The 24,619-nt window shown below is 43.7% G+C and overlaps 2 protein-coding genes across 6 annotated transcripts in view; one reads left to right on the top strand and one right to left on the bottom strand.

Annotated features, from left to right (window-relative positions):
* ITSN2 (intersectin 2) overlaps positions 1-3,289 on the top strand; it is an 81,823-nt gene extending 78,534 nt beyond the window's left edge. For all 5 annotated transcript variants that reach the window (XM_082276882.1, XM_082276883.1, XM_082276881.1 and 2 more), the window contains 3 exons: positions 145-228; positions 522-695; positions 1,819-3,289. In XM_082276882.1, coding sequence (XP_082133008.1) covers positions 145-228; positions 522-695; positions 1,819-1,976 — 416 coding nt within the window. In that variant the 3' untranslated portion in view covers positions 1,977-3,289. The remainder of the gene's footprint in view (positions 1-144; positions 229-521; positions 696-1,818) is intronic.
* Positions 3,290-4,309: 1,020 nt separating this feature from the next.
* FAM228B (family with sequence similarity 228 member B) lies at positions 4,310-24,127 on the bottom strand (the record flags this gene model as incomplete). Its single annotated transcript, XM_082276778.1, has 5 exons — positions 4,310-4,393; positions 6,458-6,655; positions 7,310-7,381; positions 9,393-9,497; positions 23,909-24,127. The coding sequence occupies 5 exons, from the start codon at positions 24,125-24,127 to the stop codon at positions 4,310-4,312; spliced, it is 678 nt and encodes a 225-aa protein (XP_082132904.1).
* Positions 24,128-24,619: the final 492 nt, after the last annotated feature.

Here is a 24,619-nt window from a genome sequence, read left to right as displayed (position 1 = left end):
GTATTTTCCTCTCATCCACCTGGGCACAGGGGCAGGGCATTTCCTGGAGAATGCCAGTGTCTGTGTAGGATCTCCCTCTTCAGATCTATTGCCAGTTCTTAGAGTCCCAACCAATCCATTTATTTCTGACCTCTTTGTTCTCAGCTCGTTCACAGAAAACCTCAGGAATAGGACGCTTGATGGTGCACGTGATTGAAGCAACAGAACTAAAGGCCTGTAAGCCCAATGGTAAGCGAGGGAAACAGTCTCAGATCACTTTTATTCCTGTAACATTTGGAAAGGCTTGCTGAGAGGAGTTGGTCATTTGGAAAACACTGTGGTTTGTCTACAGTTTCTTTAAGAAATAAGCATTCTTTAGCTTCAGAGGACTGAGTGAAGAACCAGCTCTGTGCTGCTCTGGGATATAGGGATTGCCTGATCCCCATCTTCTGGCAGCAACATTGATGTGTATCCAAGCAGGCTCCAGATGGAGGGGGTGTTTCTGCACTGCAGAGGGGTTTCACTCCCTGTTCTGTGTTTAGGGAAGAGCAACCCGTACTGTGAGATCAGCATGGGCTCGCAAAGCTACACTACCAGGACCCTGCAGGACACCCTAAACCCCAAGTGGAACTTCAACTGCCAGTTCTTCATCAAGGATCTTTATCAGGATGTCCTGTGTATCACCATGTTTGACAGGGATCAGTTCTCACCTGATGGTAAGTGTGAATATTTAGGAAAAGAATGGGTTTTTGTGAGCTGGGGTAGCCAGTTCCTCAGCAGCAGTTTCAAGAACCTGGAGGTCTGACTGCTGCCTGAGAAATGTTGGGTAAAAACAATGCCTTAGTACTCAGGAGGTTCAGTAGCCTTCCAGAGCCACTAACTCCAGGCAGTCAGATTTGATCCCAGTCTGGCTTTTGCACCAGACACAGAATTACTTTCTTGTCAGACTGAGGAGACAGACAAGTTGAAAGCAGAAGTTCTACTCACAATAGGTGCTCAAAAATAAGGTCCTGGGTTATATTTGCACAGCAACAGCTTGATTGGCTTTCTTGTTGCTTGGAAACTGAGCACGTTTTTGGCAGTCAGTTGCTTCTCATATTCTCTAAAAGGTTAAGTGCTTTTTCAGGGCTCTGACACACAGTCAATTATTGCAAATTTGCAGGGAACTGCCTTGACCTGAGATGCCATGTGTGTAACTATAGCTCAGGCTTTTCTCCTGTGAGTTAACATGAGTATGACTGGCTGCTTCTTCCAGCTGGACAGCTGAGTCTTGTTTTTTGGTCCATGGAACCTTTTAATGAACACACACACAAAGATGTCATATAAGAAATAGCCACACAGAAGGTGTATGATTTCTGAATGGGACTGTAAACCTACTAGTAGCAGTAATTGTTGAAGGTTGTTGTTCTTGTGAAAAGCATGGTATATAAGCATAATTAAAGTTGGCTGAGCCAAAATAGTTGATTTTTTTATTGTCTTTGAGCACCTCAGCTGATTTGCAAACAGGTTCCATTACCTAACTCTGACCTACCAGCTCTGAAACTGAAGAGCATTTGAAATTGTGTTTCCGAAAGGGTATTTTCTAAGAGTGTTTTTAAAGCCCTTAGCTCAAACTGTGATATCCTAATTCCATGGCATTTTTCTCTTCTAAAAAGGCCCTTTTTTATCACTGCTGGCTGGTTTACCCAGGGCTGGAGTCCAGTCAAACCAGAAGCCTGGGAGCAGTGCTGTGGAACTGAGCATGTACCACACAGCATTGCATTAACCTGAATCACTCAGATTTTCTAAGGTATTATAATGTCTTCACCTAATGAAATTTCTTATTCTTTTGCCCAACAGATTTTTTGGGTCGCACTGAAGTTCCAGTAGCAAAAATCAGAACAGAACAAGAGAGCAAAGGCCCCACAACTAAACACTTACTGCTGCATGAAGTTCCAACAGGAGAAGTGTGGGTGCGCTTTGACCTGCAGCTCTTTGATCAGAAAACACTCCTCTAAGAACATTTTTTTTTTAATTTATGAAGGACAACTGAAGCTGACAACCTGAACATCTTTTGCTAAAAGACTCCTCGCCCCACGCTGGTTATGAAGCAAGAGTTCCTGCTGCTTCCCTATTTCCTCTTAGTTCCTGGTTGCGCTTAGTTCCTTGCAGTGTTCCAAGTTGTTGTTGATCTATGCAAACACAAATGTTACTGTAAATACAGTACTATAGCTCAGTGCCTTTTTATGATGTTGAAATATCTTGGTTTTGCCAATGTTTCCATTTTCAGGGCTATAAAAAGTATTATGTAGTAAATGTGGAACCAAGCTGTTTGTATATTTTACCACTTAGTCTGACAGACAGACTGAGGAATGGTTTAAGCTCAGTGCTAGAACCATTCCATTTGAAATCTTAAAAGTGATACCCACTGGAATTTTCCCATCTCAGGATGATAGTTTTAACAGTTAAATGCTGAAGAAGCCTTAGCACTGGAGAAGTCTCCCATATATTGTATATTCTTTAAGAATCAAGTATAATTCTTTACTTGACTTTAGTTCTGCACTGGAATCAGTAACTGCTACTTGATTTTTCTTTCTGCTTCAGTTTGATTTATCATTCTCTGTTGAGACAATGTGGTTGTGAAGAATAACTAGAAAAAAAATAATTTAAATACTGTGACCCACAACAATGTGGCAAAATACTCTTCAGCTCTTCGGGTTTTTTCCTAAATATAAGTTATTTGTGTACATTTCCTTGGTCTTGCAGACCTCCATGTGAATCTTGAAGCTTTGACATTGCCAACATGTATATAGAGAGTAAAATATAAGTTTATTAATTTGTCTACAGATGTTTATTGATGCATAGTGATTTTAAAAAAGTATATTTTATTGTACAGGGGAATGTGAAATAATGAGAAAAACTTATAGGATTTGTTCAAGAAAAGTTTATTACAAGTTTAAAAGGTTTGCTCTGGGGAACTGTCACCCCAATATAAACCTGTAAAATGAACTGGTTGAAAGAAAAAACTTTCTCTTGACACCAAATCAGGGATGGTTAAAAAAAAAAAAAAGAAAGTTTGTTTATAAATATTTTATACATTGTAACCATTTTACTGCCTCCTTAAACTGCTTTGTTGCAGAAGCACAGCATGTAGTTCTGAGCAGCCTGTGCCCTTGTTTGCCACGGGCGCAGAAATTCCTCCTGAAGTCTGGCAGTTTCCCCCCCAGTTGCCATCTGTGCACCCTCCTGTTACTGAGTCAACCTCTATTACTTTTAACAGTTTTCTGTGGTTCAGTATTTCTAATCCTAAATAAAACTCAAATCTTGGCAACTCTTGAGAGATTGTGTCTGTACAGTGGGAGTTTGGAGGACAGAGAAATTCTGTTTCCAGGCTTTGAGCCCAGAGCTGCTGAGCAGCCACACCAGCAGGGAGATGGGACTGCACTGGCACAGGAGAGGGACTGGTTTGAAGGCACTGGCAGCAGCTGCTGCTCAGCACCGACTCCCCAAAAAGCACCAGATGTTTTGTACAGCACCACTTCCCCTCTGCTCTCCCCTACTTATTTCCTGCCTTCTCAAAACACCAGTGTATGCTAAAAGTTTGATATACCTCTTGGATATTGTCTCCAGGAGAGAACGCCAGCACTGTCTTTATTGAGCTCAGCCTAAGTTAAACCTCCTAAAAAGCAGGTTTTGGCCTGTAGAGCATTGAACTGGAGCTGGCAAGAAGAGCAGCATCTCAGACATTTCTCTGGCTGCTGGGTAACAACATTTCAGAACTGCATGTTTGAGACAATTAGTTTATTGCAGTTTGCCCAAAGATCTGGCCTGTTCTCACTTGCTTTGGCAGTGCATGTGACCTATTTTGTAAAGGGTACCTTTGATGGCTGTGCTTGCTGCTCTGGTCAGCTGGAGGACAGGTGACATCATTGGCTCTGTCATTGTGCTGGTTGGTGACTTTCATCCTTGAAAGAGAAGGAAAAACTGTTGCCATGCTTCCGTAAAGATCAGCTGAGCTGTCAGATTATTTCCTGCTACAGAGCACACACCGAGCTTGCCTGGGAACTCTCCAACCCTCCTAAGACAGGACACTCCCCATGCTGTCACAATGGATTTGAAATGAGGAAAACAAACCTCCCCCCTGCCTTTGCTAGTGTGCCTCAAAAACTGGGCTTAGTATGGATCCAGATTGTGTTCTTGGTGAAAACCATGCCCAAACACCCTTGGGCTTAAATGCAGTAGGAGCTAGTTAGTAAAACTAGAATGTGCTCCTCTACAGTAGCCTCCCAGCAGCACATCAGTAAACATGCTCTATTAACTTCCTGCTGCTCCAGTGGGACTCCAAACCTCCTCACACCTTCCAGCAGTCTGTGCACGTCTTCTGGAAGAATGGATCATACTCTGATGGGTCATAATGGTCCAAAAACACATAGCCCTGTGGGAGAAGCAGGTACTGGGTCAGTTCTCAGAAGCTATTGGTGGTACAACAGTGAGAGCAGCCAGGCTGAGAAGCCAGCTTCTGGGTGGGACACAGCCAGGCATGGCATGAACACAGCACCAGAGGTGGTTGGAAAAAGGATTCCGAAATTTTCACACACTGCTCCTCAGAGAGAAGGTGGCTGAAGTGTAACAGGAAAATTCCTCTATCTATTTTAATTTATCACAGGCATAAATACATAATAAATTATTTCATGAAGCATCCAGAAATAATTACAGGCTAAAATGCTGACCTTAACTAGGACAGTCAAGACAATGGAAATTTTGTTTATTGGAAAATGTTTTTCCAGAGAAGGAAGCCCTGAGATTGGCTCAGTTGGTCAGAGCCTGGTGCTAATAATACCAAGGTTGTGGGTTTGATCCCAGATTGGGCCATTCACTTAAGAGCTGGACTTGATGATCCTTCTGGGTCGCTTCCAACTCAAAATATTCTGTGATTTCAGCAAAACAGATATTAAAAGAAAAAACAGGAGCAAGTAAGCCCTCACTAGCCACAGTCTTAGACAGGTCATTGGTCTGCAAGATGCCAGGTCCAAGTCTGGGTTCATGAGGTGGCTTTTCCACCTATACATTAGAATAAAGACCTGAACCCACACGTCATGGTCCAGGCTACAGCTCCACCTCATCAACAACCCTGCAACAGGATAAGGAGAAGCCTGATAACATGGAAGAGAGCATGAGAAAATGGACAAAAAGAAGGGAAAAAAGGAAAAACACATCCAGAATTAACCATATTAACTAACCCACACAAGTGTCTCAAGTTCTGCAAAATTTATCATATGCTGCCACAGTTAATGCAAACTTAAGCAACTAAGTTGTCCTGTAACTATGAAGGGCCTCAGCCTGCTTTTCAGACTTGCTGGTGACAGACCTGACACCACACAGCAAGGAGAAAAGATAGAAGCTGATCACTGGTGCTGGTGCTCCCCTTCAGGCAGAAGAACACATCCCAGTACATCAGCCATTGCTTCTGGAGGACACCCAGCAAATTCCTGACCTGACACAGAAGCTTGCAAGGTGAATTGATGCAGACCCAGGTATGTACAGTACACCCAAATATCCTAAATCCCAGGACTTCAGCAGTAGGACTGGTTCAGTTGTTATTCCACGCAGTTTAAATGCACGGGTCTGTCACATCAGGCCTTTGAAAAAGAGATCATTTGGTCTCATTAAAACAACACAACGCCCATGACATTTTCATTTCTGGATGAGTATCTTGCTTACAGTCTCACAACTCCACTGTGCAGTGGTTTCCACAGATAACAAATGTCTGCTCTTGACAAAATACCATTATTTTTGTGGCAGATTACATAACCACTTTTTTCTTTTTTTCATTCCTGAGGTGCAGAAAGTTTAGTCGTGAGATCTGAGACTCAAGAGTGGTATGAAATTAAGAGCAAAATGAAGAAAACTAACAAGTATTTCTTACAGTGACTGCAATTTTTGTGAATACTGAAACACATGGACCTACAAAATCCATGGGTTGGGTCTATTACCTGCATGCAGACTTAAGAAAATTGTATCTCCCCGTTCCCATACTTTTTTCTTTTATGAAGCTTGAACAGTAGCATCCAAGACCAGAAAATCATTTCACTCGTGCTCTGCCAATGGAGAGCAGTACTGTGTAAGCTGAACTCCTGAGACACGAGAGTGCAGCCCACTCCCTGCTCACTCAGCCTTTGGTTTCAGCTGACAGCTCAAGGTTTTTCCACTAAATGGTCCAGCCCACAGAGGGAAACACACCTCAGTAGGGTGTCTCATCATATTCAGACCCCAGCACATGTTCACTGCACCAAGCAATGCTGCTGTTCATAGCTGATGGTGAACTTACACAGTTGTAACATCACCATTACAGAAGTCCTTGGGAAAAGTAAGTAACAGGCAAGGTGTATCTCAACTCCAGGTTACTCAACAGACAGAAGTAACAGCTAAACCCCCGATCTTATCTGCAACCCTTTGTATGCAACCCTCTCCATGACAGAAATGTGCTTCTCATTGATACCTTCTTTGTATGGTAGCTTAAATATTGAGAGAATTGTTCTTGTCTCCTTTTCTGCACTTCTTTCTCCGACTGGCTGTCCATTTGGTCCTTCATTTTCTGCATAAATGGCTCTGAAACATCCTCAAGATATTTTTTGTAGAGGATCTCTGTCCTTCTCAGATCTAGGAAATCACTGTACTTCAAATACCTGTCCACCTCCTAAGTAAAAAATGGAAAATAAAAAGTATATGAACTATTGGCTGATGACATCAAAGATTCCACAGGTGAAGGTTTGCAGCTTGGCTGATCTGACTGCTCACTGCTCCAAGGCACCTGTTTTCCAGCCCTTCCTTCTGCTGCTCCCTTTCTCTACTTCCCACCACTTGCTTCCAAGCTCACCCTTCCAAGAGCTCTGGCATTCAGACCTTTAATTTTTGAAGCTGTGGTGCAACACTGGCAGAAAATGACTCACTTTTCCCCATCAGGTTATTGAGCTGAAATCACTGCAGAGCAGGAGGCTGCAAGCACCAGACTGTGCAAGACAGGCAGCAGGAGAAGGACCTTCCCTGCAGCACTGGCAATCTGCTGGATCAGATCAGAGCAGCCCTCCTGCCCTCTGCTCACGGCACCACTGTCACCAAGTAACCACACCCACAGAACAAATACTAGGTGCAAACAGGCAGTTCAAGTCACCTGTGAGTCACATTTAGGGAGGGCTACTACTTCAGTCCTATCCAGAGGAGACTGAAAAGATCAGAAGCTCATACCTCCAGATTAGTTTTCCAAGAACACAGACAGCTAACATTTTCTTATGAATCACTGATTGGAAACTATAAACATTGGCATGCAGGAAGGCACACAGCAAATTCTTACCCTCACAGAATTTTCTCTGTCCAAGATGCACTGAACAGAAGCAATGATGTCTCGGCTTTGATCAGGTGCTGCCTAACAAAACAGCAAAAAAACCCAACATGAGGTGAAAGCAGGACTTAAGAGTAGGTGTTAGATTTACTTTTGAATTCAAAATAATTACTGTTGTCGTGATTAAAGGCATATTATACCACAACCCAGCTGGCAAATCCTTGCAAGATTTGCTCTGAACAGTTGGGTTAAATAGCAACAGAAGAGTGTTGGAAGAACAGGAAGGAGAACTGGAATGTACATGCTCAGACCATACACCTCCTTGGCTGCTCCTCACCATGACCAAACACCACTTACTCCTTGCCACTGTTTCTCACCTGTGCCAAACAGGTGGCTCCTTAACTCCTGCACTCTAGACAAGGAGTACAGGCAATGCAGACCAAATCTATCATTTGGGGATGGAATGCATTTTATTACTAATTTCCACAGAATGGAATATTAGCCTGCTACTCCCTGTGCTTAATACTGATTTTTAATTCCAATATACAGTGTAGTTTTCAGTCATGTCTGCCTTGGCCCACTGACCAGCTCCACACTCCTAAAGGTTTATTACACTAAGATGAGCAGGACCTCATCAGAGCAAGCAAGTAAGAGACAAATAGTATTAAAAAACCCACCAAAAACAAATGAGAAAGAGGAAATCTAAATTTCTGGCATGTTTTAAGACCCTTTCATCCTACTATTTGAAACAACTGGCATGTTGTATTATGCCTGATGAATTTACTTCACATAGTCACAGATCCTTTCTAAAGCCAGCACTGTAACAGCAGCACAAAGACATGGCCAGCTAAGAACACTCCAGCTAAGAATCATCACTGGTGAACAAGATGAAAGTTTTCCTTCAAGATGATACATATTTGAAGAATCCTTAAGAATCGAAGGAGTTGGGTCTCCTTTGGCTGAAGGAATTAAGTCTCTTCTCCCTGGAAAAGCGCAGGCCCAGGGGGAGCCTCTTCCCAGTACTACTTACAGGGCAGCTACAGAGAGGATGGAGGCTCTCACAAGCTGCAGGAAGAAGACAAGGGGTAAGAGGTACCAAGTTGCATTGGCAGACGTTTCATCTCAACATAAGAAATAAAATTTTAAGTGAGATCAATCATTCACTGAACAACCTCCCCAGGGATGTGGTGGAGTCCCCATCACTGAAGGTTTTCCAGGTGCAATTGGACAGGGAGCTAGATACTCTCATCTGCTGTCTCTTTCCCATGAAAGGCTGGACCAGATGATCTTCCAAGGTCCCTTCCAGCCTGGGCTGTTCCTTGAGTCCACGATTCTAACTAGTCACAAGCTTGTTTCGGGTTTTATGGGAAACTTTTCCACACACCAAACTGCAAGTAACTCAATAAAGCTGCCTCAAAAGGATTCAAGAGCTCAATAAAACCCACTGAATCCACTGCTATTTCCAGAGTTCTCTGTTTTTCTTCTCCATGACAAACACCTCTCAGATTTTACAGAACTTTGCAAACAATTTTTCATTCTTCCCTTCATAACTTTGTTTCCTTCCTCCACTCACACCTTCACATGACAGAAGCCCTTCCTTCTGTGTTAGCCAATCTTCGGCAATATTTTCCTTCCCAAAATGTCTGCTGCAATCAAAAGTATTGGCTGTGCCACTCTGCTGGTGCTGAGGAGAACCTCTGGATAAATGTGGATAAATGTAAAGAAAGGAAAAGGTCAGCATAAAAAGGCAACCTTCTTTACAAAGATCAGGTTCTCATCCAGGTTCCACAACCAAGCCGCAAACAGGGATGGAATGGTAACAAGTAATACAACTGCAATAGCCATTTCTGAGGGTGCTGTGGAGGGACAGACTGAAGCACAAAGCTCCTGCTCAGGGCTCACAGATGAGTTCAGGCACATGCCAGGGATGGCAGTCTGGGAACACAAACAGCAAACACTGTCCAGGATTTCAGTGAGACTAAGTGGTCAGTTCCAATACAGGTCCCAATTACACACAAATACCAGTTACAGATACTGGTTTTCTGTGTTCTTCACAGTAGAACCTACAGCTGAAGGAATGCTGGGGGTCACTCACCTTCCAAGGCTGTTGCCGACTGGGTTTTCTCACGGGTTTCCCATTTGCAAATCTTTGTAGCCAGGGACCCTCTGGGCTATTCACACTACCCATGGTTAGATTACTCTGGGAAACACAATAAACAGTCAAAACCATATAAAACTATTGTATTAACAGCAAAAACTTAATCTTCTTACAATTCCTACCAATCAGTGAAACAAATCTCTAAAGGAATTCTAATTGCTGATACCAGCAGCATTTTCCTGTCACAGTAAGTAAAACAGAGAGATGAAGTATCAGGTTTACAGTCAGATACTGCCTCTGGTGGGACTGTCTGTCCTCATCTCCACAAACCATGGACAGTACATTTTGTTTCAAAGAACACTGATTGATAAATTATTTGAAAATGCCTGTCAGCTTTGGAAACATTTCAGAGTTATCAAATTTCATCTCTGGACTATTATTACTTCTATCCTTCGTGCCTTTTTCAATCACACTGAAGTCCCTTTCAAGTAATTGCTGCATCCCACTCCAGGGATGGCTACATTTTAGTGGTTTTTGAAGTTAGTTCTACCAGATGAAGCTTATGCTGAAGCGCTAACTCAGCTCCAGCCAGAAAATTCCATCTTCTCTCTTGTATGTGCATCAGGATATCTGGGCTGATTTGTAACAGAGACAGTGGAACCACAGAGGCAAAATGCCCCTTACAGGAACCTCCATTTAAACCCCTATTTATTTCAGATTCACTGGAGACACACTGCTTCCAGGAAACAATGGATTCACAACATTACTTAGGTAAAGAGTGGAACAAAAGCAAAGATTATTTCTGCAGAGATAGTGACCCCAAGTCTTCAGCCAGATCTTTCAGTTATTGGGAAAAAAAAAAAAAAATCTGGTCTTCAGTTAATTTTTGCAGCACCTACTTAAAAGAATCCGCAAAACCTCTCGGAACTGGGTATTCATAAACCAACATTTTTTGTACAAGACAACATTTAAGAGTTTATTCTGTCTAATCCAGCACTTTAATGGGAATATCTGACTCCCAACTGACCTCTCTTGAGTGCAGATTCAAATTTCTTACCATCAATTCAAGGTAAAGTCTGTAATCGACATCTTTATTTGTTTCTGTTCATACTCCCTGTTCTTGTGCACTGACAGAAACATCTGCTGGGATATTCCTGCATACTCACAGAAATGCTTTCCTGTCTTTTCTGACTGAAAGGGTCAGAAACCACAGGAAAGCATATGTTGAAAGGGACTTCAGGAGGTTACCTGGTCCCAGTGCCAGCTTGAAGAAGAGCAAACCTCACAGAACCAATTTCTGATACAAAATTAACGGCAAACAGCAAGGACTGAAGAGCATCCGGGTACCTGAAGTGCTACAGATTTGGCATAACACAAATCCAACACATCTTCCTATGAGCAATACACCCCCCCTACATGTGCAGGTGCCATGGGCTCCTGCATCATGCCACCATTTACAGATTTCCTTCCACTCCAAGCACTTTTGCTCTCCGGAGACAGGGACACTGTAAATCCCTAGACAAGCTTGAGATGAGGAAAATACATATTTTGGTATTTCTAAGCTTGTAAAACAAGTAAAACAAATAAAACCCCAACCATTACCCTCCTTTCTCTGTTTTTAGTAGCTAGTATTAAGACTCCATCCATCTCACAAAGAAAGACTGAGCACAAAGCAAAGGAGGTGTTTGACCTCCTCAGAGAATTGGGGCCCCAGGGGAGACAGAACAGAGCAAACACAGAAAATCTGCCTCTGCAGCAATCTGCCTTCAAGAGCCCACAAGTGGTAAGGACTCTAGATGCAGATTCCACCCTCCTCCCACCCCCCTCGCCCCCCCACCCTTCATAACTCAAGCTGCTACTGAAAATCCTTTCTTTTTCTGCTTTCTTTGGAGTCTTGCTAGGAGATGCCAACTCTCCTCTCTGCAAAGGCAGGGCTCACTGATACGAGACAGCAGCTGTTTTGCAGGTCTTGAAACTAAAGGCTTCATCACAGGCTTAGACAGAAATAGAGCAAAGGATTTTCCAAAATCTGAGTGGATAAAACAAGCATTTAGTCAATCTAGCAGTTGCAGTCTGCAGATGCCAAATCCCATGAGCAGGTTGGCTGTTCTGTATTAGGACATTCGTTTCACTGTGCCAGATCCCTGGAGGTACTCAAGGCCAGGCTGGGCGGGGCTTTGAGCAACCTGGTCTAGGGGAAGGTGCCCCTGCCCATGGCAGGCAGTTGGAACGAGATTATCATTAAGGTCTCTTCCAATCCAGACTATTCTGTGGTGATCAAACCTGAGAATAACCTTGCCTAAAAATTCTTGCTAGGTAAACACGCGCCCTTCTGTGCTGCCAGCAGCTTAACTCTGTGAGTTTTAAAGACAGGTTTCTCTTCTTTCCTCAGTAGTAAAGCAAAGGTTCTGCCCCAAACACCCACCTGCTTAAATTCACACTCTCTGTGCCCAAACACGAGTCTTTGCAGCAGCTTTGAGGAAACACACTAACCACTCTGTGACAAATGCAAGCACCCTCACACGTGCTTCAGTCCTCTCAAAAGCCCCGTTCAGCCATGTAGGCTCACGTGTCACTGCACGATATCACCCTGCATAAGCACACCTGGCAGCCTTTACTGGTGCCTTGGTCCCCTCCGATTGCCTCAGGTGCAGGGAGAGAACAGTAAGAGAACCAGTCTCTAGTGAGAGCAGGGCAGCTCTGTGAACACAGACTGTGAATGCTGAGCTAACAGATAAGGCGTGTATGCCCAGAGGGTCCTGGCCTGGTCCTGCAGTTCTGAGGCAGCGAAGGGGTCAAGGCCGGCGAAAGAGAAAGGGCGAGACCCCTCTAGGCCGAGCTTGCCCCGCACCCTGCTGAGGCGGGTCCCGCAGGCCTCAGGGATGAGGAGGCAAAGCTCCACTCCCACTACCCCCGTGCCGGGATCCCTCATTGGGACCGGTGGGCACGGCCTCGGTACGCCCCAGAGCTGCGACTGAAGCCACAGCCACCGCATAAGACCCCGCCCCGCTGACGGAAAAATGGTGGCGCGGCGCGCCTTGGCGGTACCTCATAGAATCCAAAACGCCCCTCTGTGACCTTCCGCCGGAAAAAATAGTCCCTCATCCATCACCCACACCCCCTCGAGACGACGAGACGCCGCCCATGAAGACACGGACCCGGATACCCGTGGGGACAGGGACACAGCAGCCCGTGGGGACAACGGCACCGTAGCCCTGATCTGGCTCCTAAGAGGGACGGGGCGGAGGCACGGCCGGATCCCTCCGCGCCCGGCGGCGCAGCGTCCCGCGCTGCCATGGCAACGCCAAAGCGCGCGCTCCCGCCGGCAGGGCTTCCCACCAATCAGAGAGGGAGCGCGCGGTGAGTGAGCCAATCAGGAGCGAGGACAGCTCAGCCGAGCCGAGCGGGGCCGAGCCGGGCGGGGCCGAGCCGAGCGGGGCCGAGCCGAGCCGAGCGGGGCCGAGCCGAGCCGAGCGGAGCCGAGCCGAGCGGGGCCGAGCCGAGCCGGGCGGGGCCGAGCCGAGCCGGGCCGAGCCGGGCTCCCTGGTTTATACAGAGTTCATTAAATTGTATTGTAAGATTTCACACATCATCCTGCAGTGCTGACCATGACACTAAATTTGAAACTGGAATCAGCCAGTGATACCATCAGATGAGGGAAAAATGTCAGGGTTTTTTCCCCCAGCAGTGCTCTGGTCTCACCATAGAGACACGCAGCTCTCACTGTAACTCTGAGACCACGTAGAGGGGGTGTTTCCTCGAGCCCTTTATACTTGATTTTTAAAATGTATTATTATGATGGATTTTTCAGTGCCCCAAGCAACACAGGACTCTGTGCCCTACCAGCCTGCCAGTGCCCTGGAGTGGGGATCCCCCTGCACAGCCCAGCGTGGGTCCATTAACCTGTCCAGGGACCTTGTGACAGCAGCATGTCAGAGTCAAATCCCTCACTTCAGTCTGGAAACAGAGACCCCCTCCTGGCCCACCCATGCTCTCAGTCTCTGTGTTACTAATTTAGTAATTTTTATCCACTGCCAGTGTCTGCCAGCACCCTTGAAGGACTCAGGCTGAGCAGTTTAAGGAATAACACACTTTATTAACACATACACTGGTCACAGAAGACTGTCACAGAGTCGGGGCAGAGATTGTCACTGACAGTGCACTGACTGCAAGAACAAGTTTGATGCAATGCACAAACAGGCTCTGATCACCAGTGAAAGTTTGAGATAATCAATCAGGGTGCATAGAGTAGGGATCCTACCCAACAGGTCTGCCCACCGGGGAAAAACCAGGACCAGCCCATCAACTGATCCCAGAAGTTATGTGGAGCCTTTCCTAACTTCTCCCTCTCTTAACTCACTGTTACACTTAGGTGAAGGCTGAGTGACTCTAGTCACACATACTTTTGTTCCTGCTCGGTGTAAAATTCCCTCACTTTGCTCCCAAAGATATAGTTAATAAAATAGAGAGCATGTGCTCAGGGAGGGGTGGTCATACTTTGAAGGTGGGTAATTTTGGGATGTGGGTGTGCTGGTTCAGGAACAGGACATCTTCTCCTCTATCCTTTGGTTGGCAGCTGCTGTGCAGTTTGTCAACTACGCGGTACCACCAAGTTCCCATTCCTGCAGGGATTACAACAGAGCCTGGCCATGGGGTCTCCACCCCACTCCACCTTAGTTTCATCCCTCCTTAGCATCTGCTTCAGGCTGCAGGGGGTGTTGCATGGGGAACTAGCATGGAATGAATTCCGTGCTTGCTCGCATTCCCTCCTAGAATTAGCAACTGCATTTTACCCTAAAATTTCCTAATGTTACACCTTCTCTTAGAATGTGGCTATAGCCTCAAGACTTTTTCCCCAGATGTCTCTATAATTTTCCCCCATTTTCCCACTTAATCCATCCCGTGACTGTAATCATTCAAGCTTCACAATATCCAAATGGAATTGAAGAATGTGTCATGCATTTGTATTGCATGGATCATCTGATGTTTGTAGGGGTGGCCAATAGGCTAAATGCCTCATAATAATACAAACTTTAACATACAATACCTTTATCAAGACAAAAAGCAAAAGGGTTAATATCAATAAAACCAATTCCTGTAGCAATTGGTGATCATCCAAAGAGGGTATCCCACCAATGATGTCCTGCATCTTTCTTGGCTGGTTCCAAAATGTGATGTATTTTCTCCACATCATCATGGACAGGGATCAGAGTCCTTTGTCCATTCAATTGAGCTTGTTTCAGCAATTGTTTTAGATCTTCATGTTGTATCAGTTTTCTGCTCAAGATGAGATTCATTCCAACAGGGATGGGCAGCAGCTCTTGAATCAGCATTTAGTAAAACCATAACAATTGGTAAGATGTGACAGGAGATGGGTAAATAAAATCACATCCTGTAATTTCAATGAACTCCCAAACACAAAAACGAGTTGTTACTTGTATCTACACTAACATCTATGAGCACAGAATCACAAAGACTTCTCATGCTTCTGTCACCAATGTGTACAACTAAAAATGTTTTCAGCGATTTCACTGGGATGTGTCTCAAAATGACAAACATTTTTGTTCAGTGTCAAGACAAATGTCTTGAGCTTTGAGAGTGTTACTTTCAAAAATGACTCTTAGTTGCTTTTGCACAGTGACATCAATACCTTGCCATTTTTTTTCCATCCTTTTGGGCCCATAAACTATGCTCCAGGAGACAGAGTATGGTCCCACTGTGATTTAACCCTCACACAATGATTGGGTAAATAATACATACCCAAGCATGGTATACAGTTAACACAAAAGCTGTGGCTGTGCTGTCAGTGGTATCAATGGTAAAATTGACTAAATACCACCAGGACTGGAATTTCTCTCCAAACTCAATTGCATTATCCCAAATCACTTTTAGAATTTTAATGGATAAGGTACCTTCTTCACCACCCCTTTTAATTGTGGCTGTCATCAATTGCATCCACAGTTGGGCTTGGATACAACTAAGACCAAAGAAGCATTGTTTTGTTCTACACCAAGTTCACCTATGATCAACAGGTTTTTTGCCCTCCTGCTGAATTAATACATCCAATAAAAGTCATTGGTTACTTCCCAGAGCCAGATCGTGGAGGGTGTTTCAATTTGTTCAGGTCATTAGTTACCATGAATAGTTTGTTCATTAATCCTTCAGAGTCTATGCTATTCTGAATTCCCAATCCTGTTCCCAAGATGCCAGGCACATCAATTTTTGCCCACTTTTGAGGAAAGAGGGTTCAGTTACACAACCATGCTGTCCATTCTGCATAAGAGGTCCTCAGGAATGGGGAACAAACTGGTTGGATTGGAGAAATATTAGTTTGCTTCAACAATTTAACTTGAGAGACTATGGCAGGTCAAACAACAGCTGTTGTTGACCTGTATTTTTTATCACATATGGTCCAATATCAGAGACTTATGGATTGCTCAGGATTGGATGGCTGGGTTGCAGGACTACATTTCATGGCATTTATTTTAAACTCCCCCAGAAATCTGAATTTCCTGTTTCACACATCACTCTAACAGATTAGATTAAGCAAACAATCCTGATACTTGCTTTCACATGACACTATAAAATGTTCTGGTCCAGTTCCATAACTACAGGTGCATTTAACTGATTGATCTACACTTCCCAGTAAGGTCAGGACCAGGCACTGTGGTAAGAAGGGTATGTCTCCATCACCACTGGTCAGGGTGAGGAAGTACTTTCCTGTGTGGTTGTTATGTGACTATGAATGAAGGTAAGTTGCAGTGTCAGGGTACAGAATGATGGCACAAATCTGGCCTGTATTACAGCTAAGATTCATGACAGTATTCCCTGTACACATTTAAGAGTAGTGTGGGCTAATTCATCCATCCACATGCAATTCATCCAAAGTTCCTGTCAAAAGAGAAAAGAAAGGAAACATGCTCGCTTGAAAAGGCAACCAGTGGGGTTAAGTAAAAAGACTGTGAAATCCATCGAGAACTGATTCAGTGCATTTTTCCTGAGCAATCTCCAGCATCCCATGCATAGAGATTCTTGGGGGTGACTAGTACCACTGGCATTTTTCCAGTTTGAGGCATTTGTACCAATACAGGTCGTCCAGCATAAAACCCAGTAGGGTATTTCCAGGTTTAGTGTGGACCTCTGGAACAGTTTTGTTAATGGATGTGCAGGAGGGTTCCATCTGTTGTTCAGTCAGTAAATGGTGTCAGACAATCCCAGAATCATGGCTTTTATCAAATCACTGAACCAACCCATTAGTACATTTAACAATACCATTGGGATTATATGGATTGTGAAATATGCAGCAGATTCATTCTTCTTTGGCCCAGTCTTGCACTACTGTACCTGTAAAGTGGGTCCCTTTGTACTCTGGAAGGAGAGATGTACTGAACCTTGAGACACACCTTGAGATTACTCTTTTAGCAGAGGTGCCTCCAGAATATGGAATGGTTGACTTGGTGTAGGTAAAAACAACAGTACACCATCAATGTCCTTTTGTAATTTAGATACTTTAACATTCCCTGCAGTGATTGGCACGATGTCATTAATGCCTTCTAGACACTTCAGCATGCCTGCAACTGGCACTGAACCTTTACAGGCTGCATCTGGAAAGCTGAATGATCTCATTCTGTCCTCTCCTCATCTGTTCTACTTGTTTCACCGCTTGCACCAAGGATAGAAAACCTTTGTCAAGATCTGAATATCTCATTTTGGTGTCACTGAAAGAGTGGGTCAGCCAAGTGGACAGGACCAAGCTGTTGGAATAATCTTTTGTTAATAATTCTAATGCATTCATATGATGGTCAGCCCATTCCCATGGTTTTCCCTTTTTTAGCAAATTGTAATCAGGGAATATGGTTGCACCAATAATGCAAAGCTCCTAAAACTTGTGCAGCTCTTTTGCACTAGATGGATTCTGTCCATGTTCTAAGTTTTCTAGGGTATCCTGGTGATGCCTAGGCAACAACATAATGCTTGAGCTATGCAAAAAGCTGTAGCCATGCAGAAAGAAGTATTTACTTTGTAACAGGGTATGTGAATGAAGGACTTTTTAGAAATCAGCAAATTTAGCAGAACAAGCTAACTGCAAAAGCTAACCACTGGCTATTTGAGCAGACAATGTTATAGAGCCTGTGCAGGAAACGGGTGAAAAATTCAAGCCCAAGGAAGACTTATGAGCCTCCATGAGAAACGACCACCAGGAGTTCGATGACACCTTGTGCAGAAATCACACGTGCTACAAGGGCTGACATAACCATGTGATTGGAAAATACATTGCAATATGAAGGTCAGGAAAGTATAATGTGCACATTAAGTAAAAAAAGTATAAAAGCTAGTGCTGTGCGAAGAATGGACGAGTGAGTTTGTGGTGGAGTTCTCCCCCTCACTCCCAGCATCGAATAAACAAATACCTGCCCTACATGCCTTATAGTATGGAGTACTCTTTTCTTGCCTCGTTTTCAGGCACCAGTCTGGAGACCCTGCAGCAGGAAGGGACTCTCTGCCCAGCTGCAAGATCCATTGGAGTTGGGGACTCCCTTGGCGCTCCCCGCGAATTTCTCGGAGGGACTCCATGCTTCACCAGCTCTCTGCGGGGGTAGACGAGGACCAACTGCAGGAAATTTAAGGCATTTGTTGATTGTTCTTGAATTTTGTTTCTGTTCTTGGTTAAGTAACTCCCATAAGATGTGGGAGGCGTTCCATGCAGGGCACTGTATCACAGGTGAAATTCCTGAAGCTGATACAAGGGGTTAGAGTCCCCAAAAGAAGTCTAATGACTTCTGATAATGGCCTTGGAATTTTGGGTTTGATTGTGGTATATTTTGTATTGTAAGGGTAGTAGTTGTTTCCCTTGTATGTTTTAAGAAGCTCATTTTGCGTCCTATTGTACCCAAATTCCTTGTGGATTGTGTGGAACATGTAACCCTTTTGTTTACACTGCTTGTTGGTAGTGTAAAAGAGAATATTGGTGCCAGGTGACTCAGAGACGCCCAGTGTGTGTTAAGTGTAGTATACGGGGAATAAAGATAAAAGAAAGGAGAAGAAGTACTAATGCATACTGATAAGTGTGGAAATTGGATAACATTAAGAATAGGTAACACAGGAAGTAAAGATGTTATTAAAAGGAGTTCAATAGGATGTATTTTAGCACATTGGAAAGATCTGGGAGCAATCCCAGAGGGTAATTTGAAGAAAAGTAATCTGATTAAATACTGTAACCAATGGTGGCCTTTGTATAAATTGGAAAGTGGTGAAAAGTGGCCCCCTAATGGAACTTTAAATTATAATACAGTGTTACAGTTGATGTTATTTTTAAAAAGGAAAGAAAAATGGGATCAGGTGATATATGCAGACATGCTTTTTACCCTGAGGAATAAACCTGAGTGGCAGAGGGAATCTGGCATCAATTTGGCCCCACATGATCCATTGGTCCTAGCTTTGGAAAGAGATTACAGGGGGAAAATAAAGAGATGTTGTTCAGCATGTAGTATAGGGCAGAGATGTTTGAAGTTGGCAGAAAAGCATAAGGAAGACAGTGTTACAGATGTCCAAGACTTACAGCTGAGTTACCCCAGGCCAGCTGTACACTCCCACCCGCTGCTCCTCCCCCTCAATTAAGCCCAAGTGGTAGTGAGGATGAGATGGATGATCCTGGTGAGGGGACAAGTTCAGGGACGCTCAGTGACAGCACGCACAAGGAGTAAAACCAAGAAAGCTCTGCCTTTAGTCGCCCTCTTAAGACAAGCAGTGGTTCCCACAGGAGAAGCTGTGCGGGTGAAGGTCTCCTTTTCTACTAGTGACCTGAATAGCTGGTTAAGAAGTTAAGAATTATAGAGAAGACCCTAGCAAAGTAGCAAAAAGGTTTGAGCTAATAGTCAAGAATCAAGACCCAGATTGGGGTGATACTGATTTGACATTGACAGAGCTAAGAGAAACAGAAAAATAGTGATAAAGATGGCCAGAACACATATGCAGGGACAAACTGCTAGTGCAGCCTTACAAGGTACAGTGGACCAGTTGTTCCCTACTGTAAACCTTTTGTGGGACCCAAATGATGCAGGCAGCCATGCAATGTTAACTAGATTCCGGGAACTTGTCAAATTTGGATTAGAAAATGCCATTCCAAAAGCAGTAAATTGGTTGGTAATATATAATGTTAAACAGGGACAGCATGAGTCACCCACTGACTTTGTGGACAGGCTCCGGGCAGCCATGCATAAATACACAACCCTAGATCCCTTGTCAGGTATGGGAAAGCAACAGTTAGTTTCCCTGATGTTAAGGCAATCTAGCCCAGATATCAGGCAGAAACTTCAGAAGCTGAAGGAGCCTGTAAATAGAGACTTAGAGGCTTTAATGGGAGAAGCATGGAGTGTGTACAATAATAGGGATAAACAAAAGAGAACTCACTACAATCATAGTGGCAGCTCTGGATCAGCACCAGAGGGGAGGACGTGGGTATGGACAAGGCAGAGGCAGGGGTAGAAATACCAGAGGCAGAGGAGGTTCAAACCAGCTGCAGACTAAGTTGGGGCCAAATCAATGTGCATATTGTAAGAATGAAGGATACTGGAAACTCCAGTGCCCAGAGTTAGCAGGCAAAGTGCAAGAAACTATTGTAGCCACTCTAGATGATAATGAGTGACAAGGACCAGCAGGTCTTACCCTAGCAGACCCACTGGTTAAAATACAGCTAGGGAATGATAAATAAGTTGAATTTTTAGTAGATACTAGAGCCACATTTTCAGTCTTGAATCAAGCATTGATACCTAAAAGTGAAAAACATATTCAAGTAATAGGAGCCACTTGCCAGACAGAAAATGCATTCTTCCTGAAACCACTTAAATATAAAATCGGGAGGAAGATGGGAATACACCAGTTTCTTTATTTACCTAACTCACTCAAATCTCTGCTATGTAGGGATTTGCTTGAAAATTTGGAAGTAACAATTGAGCTTAAAGAAGGAAAAATGAAATTTTAAGGTACCTGAAGACAAACTGATCTTAGCATTAAGACTGACAATTGACACAGAACCAACAAACAAAAAGAACTACTTAGAGCAAATATTGAATCAGTACCCAGGAGTATTGGATCCTGATACCCCAGGAAGATCAAAACAGGCAGACCCAATTAAAATCAAGCTACAGACAGGAGTTAGGCCAGTAGTCAGAAAGCAATACCCTTTAAGGTTAGAAGATAGAAAAGGAATAGAGCCAATAATCAATAAATTCCTGACATTAGGATTGTTGAAAGAATGTGAGTCAGAATTTAAAACTCCTATATTACCAGTAAAGAAACCTAATGGAATTTATAGACTAGTGCAAGATTTATGGGCAGTTAATGGAATTACTAAAAGTATTCACCCAGTAGTTGCAAATCCCTATACCTTGCTAACTAAACTTCGAGATGATTTTATTTGGTTTTCAGTGATAGATCTTAAAGAAGCTTTCTTCTGTCTGCCACTTGCAGAAGAAAGTCAAAATATATTTGCTTTTGAATGGGAGAACCCTAGAACAGGCAGGAAAAACCAGCTTACCTGGACAGTATTACCTCAGGGGTTCAAAAACAGTGCCACAATTTTTGGGAATCAATTGACTAAAGAATTAGAGCAATGGCAGTCTCCACCTGGAGAAGGAACACTCCTAAAATATGCAGATGATTTGTTAATTGCTACTGAAACTACTAAAGAATATTTTGAATGGACAGTTAGCCTTTTGAATTTTCTTGGACTGAATGATTATCGAGTATCTCAATAGAAAGCACAGCTGGTGCAGCAACAAGTGACCTACCTCGGATATGAGGTCTCCAGAGGACAATGGTCCTTGGGAACTGCCTGGAAGGAAGCAATTTGCCAGACACCTAGACCAAAAACCATAAGAAAACTTCATGCTTTCCTTGGGATGACAGGTTGGTGCTGACTGTGGATATACAACTATGGCTTGATTGTGAAACCTTTATATGAGCTGGTGAAAATTTCTAAAAATACCATGATATGGACCCCCAAAGCAAACAGGGTCTTTGAAAAATTGAAGCGTGAACTCATGAGGGCCCCTGCTTTGGGGATTCCTGACATGAGTAAGCCATTTTGGTTATTCTCACATGAGAAACAGGGAATAGCTTTAGGAGTTCTGGCACAACATTTGTGTCCTTACAAAAGGGCAGCAGCCTATTTTTCTAAACAACTTGATACTGTGAGCAAAGGCTGGCCTGCCTGCCTTAGGACGGCAGCAGCAGCGGTAATTGGGAACATTGAGGAAGCAAGGAAGTTTACACTTGGACACTAAATGACTGTCTTAGTGTCACACACGGTGTCAGCTGTTTGAGAACAGAAAGGGAACCACTGGCTGTCTCCCTCGAGGTTTCTAAAATACTGAGCAATCCTGGCCAAATCTGATGATATTGAAATTCAAGTGACCAATATCATTAATCCTGCCTCTCTTCTGCACAGAAAGTCTGAAGCTGAACCGGTAGTACACGACTGCCTAGAGACCATGAAAGCTGAGTACTCCAGCCATCCAGATCTAAAAGAGGAGCTGCTCCCAGATGCCGTGAACTGGTTCACTGATGGCAGCAATTTTGTGAGACAGGGAGTGCGAATGGCAGGGTATGCTGTGACTATGGTCTCAGAGGTAACTGAGTCAAACCCATTACCAGCAGGAACTTCAGCACAAAAGGCCGAGCTGATAACCCTCATTCAAGCATTAGAACTGGCAAAAGAAAAGAAAAATAATATTTGGACTGATTCCAAATATGCTTGTGGAATTGTTTACGCCCACTGAGCCATATGGAGGGAAAGAGGACTCCTTATTACACAAAAGAAGATAATCAAGTATGCAACTGAAATCCTCAGGCTCCTTGAGGCAGTGAAACTCCCATTGCAAGTGGCAATTATACATTGCCAAGGGCACTCTAAAGGTAACACTCTCCTGGAAGCAGGTAACAAATTTGCAGATTATGAAGCTAGAATCACTGCTGAAATAAATGAACCAATTGTGGCAACTTTAATACCTACTGCAATATCAGCTAAGCAGCCTGTAAAATACCAACCTTATGATTATAAATGGATTAATGAAAATTAAGGAAAACTTTTAGAAAATGGTTGGAGACAATTAGAAACATGTCAACTAATTATACCAGAAAAGGTAATGAGACATTATGTAAAATCTGAACATGAAAAGACTCACTGGGGAGCAGAACCCTTACCCCAATACCTAAAGGAACAAATTGCAACCCCAGGCTTGCAGGACGTTGTTAAAGAAGTAACATCACAGTGTATGACTTGTTTGAAGAATAATCCAAATACAACAGTTAGGCTAGAACAAGAAGTTATTAGCAGAAGAGCTTTTCCTGGAGATTTATGACAGATAGACTTTTCTGAACTTCCAAGGAAGGGGGGGGGTTTATATTTGCTGGTACTGATACTTTCTCTGGGTGGCCAGAAGCGTTCCCTTGTAGGACAAAGAAAGCTAGAGAAGTGATAAAAGTATTGTTGAATGAGATCATACCTAGGTTTGGTGTACCTAGAGAAATATCCTCTGATAGAGGATCACATTTCCGTGCACAAACTGTGCAAGCTGTCAGCAAAGTGTTAGGAATTCAATGGCAGCTTCACACACCCTACAGACCACAGGCTAGTAGTCAAGTAGAAAAGATGAATCATATGATCAAAGAACAGATGGGTAAAATCTGTCAAGAAACGAATTTATATTGGTATCAAGCTTTACCTATTGCCCTTATCAGACTCAGAATAAAACCTAGGTCTAAAGAAAAAGTTAGCCCATTTGAAATTCTTTATGGCAGACCTTATGGATTAAATGTTACTCATGATGAAAACTTGGCTCAAGTTGGTAATCAATATATCTATTAATACTTAATGGCTATAAACAAACAATTGCACTGGAAGTTTAATACCATGTTTGAGAATCAACCTAAGCAGCCAGATCATAAATTGCATACAATTGATCCTGGTAACTGGGTGTATGTTAAGAATTTTACAGGTGATCCTCTGCAAGAGAAGTGGGATGGACCGTTCCAAGTGCCCTTGGCTACCTTTACATCTGTTTGAGTAAAGGAAAGGTTTGGGGCATTTACTTGTGAGTCACTTACTGCTAATACCTGGGCAGGGTAGCTCGTTGCTCTCCCCAGGAATCTGGGGGTTTTGCCATGGATTCCATCATACCAATTAAATCCTGTCTTGCTGAGGAAGGCACATGCTCTTTCTGATACAAAAACTTTTCCTGAGGTTGTTTTTCCTCATTCCTGCTATTTTTCCTCGTTGCAGTTAGAGACTGAACCAGCTTATGGATGTCATGCCTGGAAGCATCACATAACCAGCACTTAAGTACTCCCAGCTCTAGGGCCTGGTGCCACTGTTCTTTATCGAATTTGGGTCTCTCATTAAACCTTTCATTAAATTTGGACTGTGGAGTGTTAAACTGGCAGACTCACCATGCACAGTCCATCGGCTTCTCCACAGAGGAACTGATCCAGCCTATTCAGTGCCCATAACTCACCAGTTCTTGTACAAACTCATACCAGGAGCTTTGCTGACCGGGAGCCCAACCACGACTGGTGTTTGCATTATTCAGAGCATGAGCAGCGTGCAAGTGGTCTTGGACCTTGGCAGCAAATATCTCAAGAGTATCAGGGAGGCTTCGGATGAGAGGAGTTAACTGGGCTGGGTCAATGGGAGCCTGCATGGGAGATTTCCTGCTGGGGTCTCTCTCATACATGGTCTGTATGCAGGCTACCTTCTGCACTGAGGCTGCCAGCCAGAGATGCCCATAGTTTGAGTTACCAGCAGCTGTCCTCTGGCCTGAGGCTCTGCACTGCCTGCCCAGTACACAGCCCGCACAGTTAAGGAGTAATCATCATCTCCTGGCAGGATAGTGAGGGATACTCCTGGTCCCCAATAGCCTCGTGCTTCCTCCTCATTCAAAATCCTGTCTCCCCCTGTAAGGGACACTCGCCACACATACTCAACTTCAGATTCTTCCTCTCACCTTGAGTATTTTTCCTGCAGCTGCACTAATTCCTCTGGCAACCAGAGATTTGTATGTGCAGGACTGCAAATTTCACTGAGAGCACTGATCTTGGTCTTAACTAATGGTCTCAGGGAGACCAGACAAGAGTTAGGATCAGAGGTCTCCACAATTTCAACATCATTACCAGCACACCAAATGTCCCCATCACCAGGCTCAAGGTCTGTACAATGTACCGGCTTG

Source organism: Coloeus monedula (assembly GCF_965178545.1).
Source record: "Coloeus monedula genome assembly, chromosome: 2".
In the NCBI taxonomy this organism is placed as follows: Eukaryota; Metazoa; Chordata; class Aves; order Passeriformes; family Corvidae; genus Coloeus; species Coloeus monedula.
Note: the sequence above shows the minus strand (reverse complement) of the source record. Positions and strands in the feature narration are given on the sequence as shown.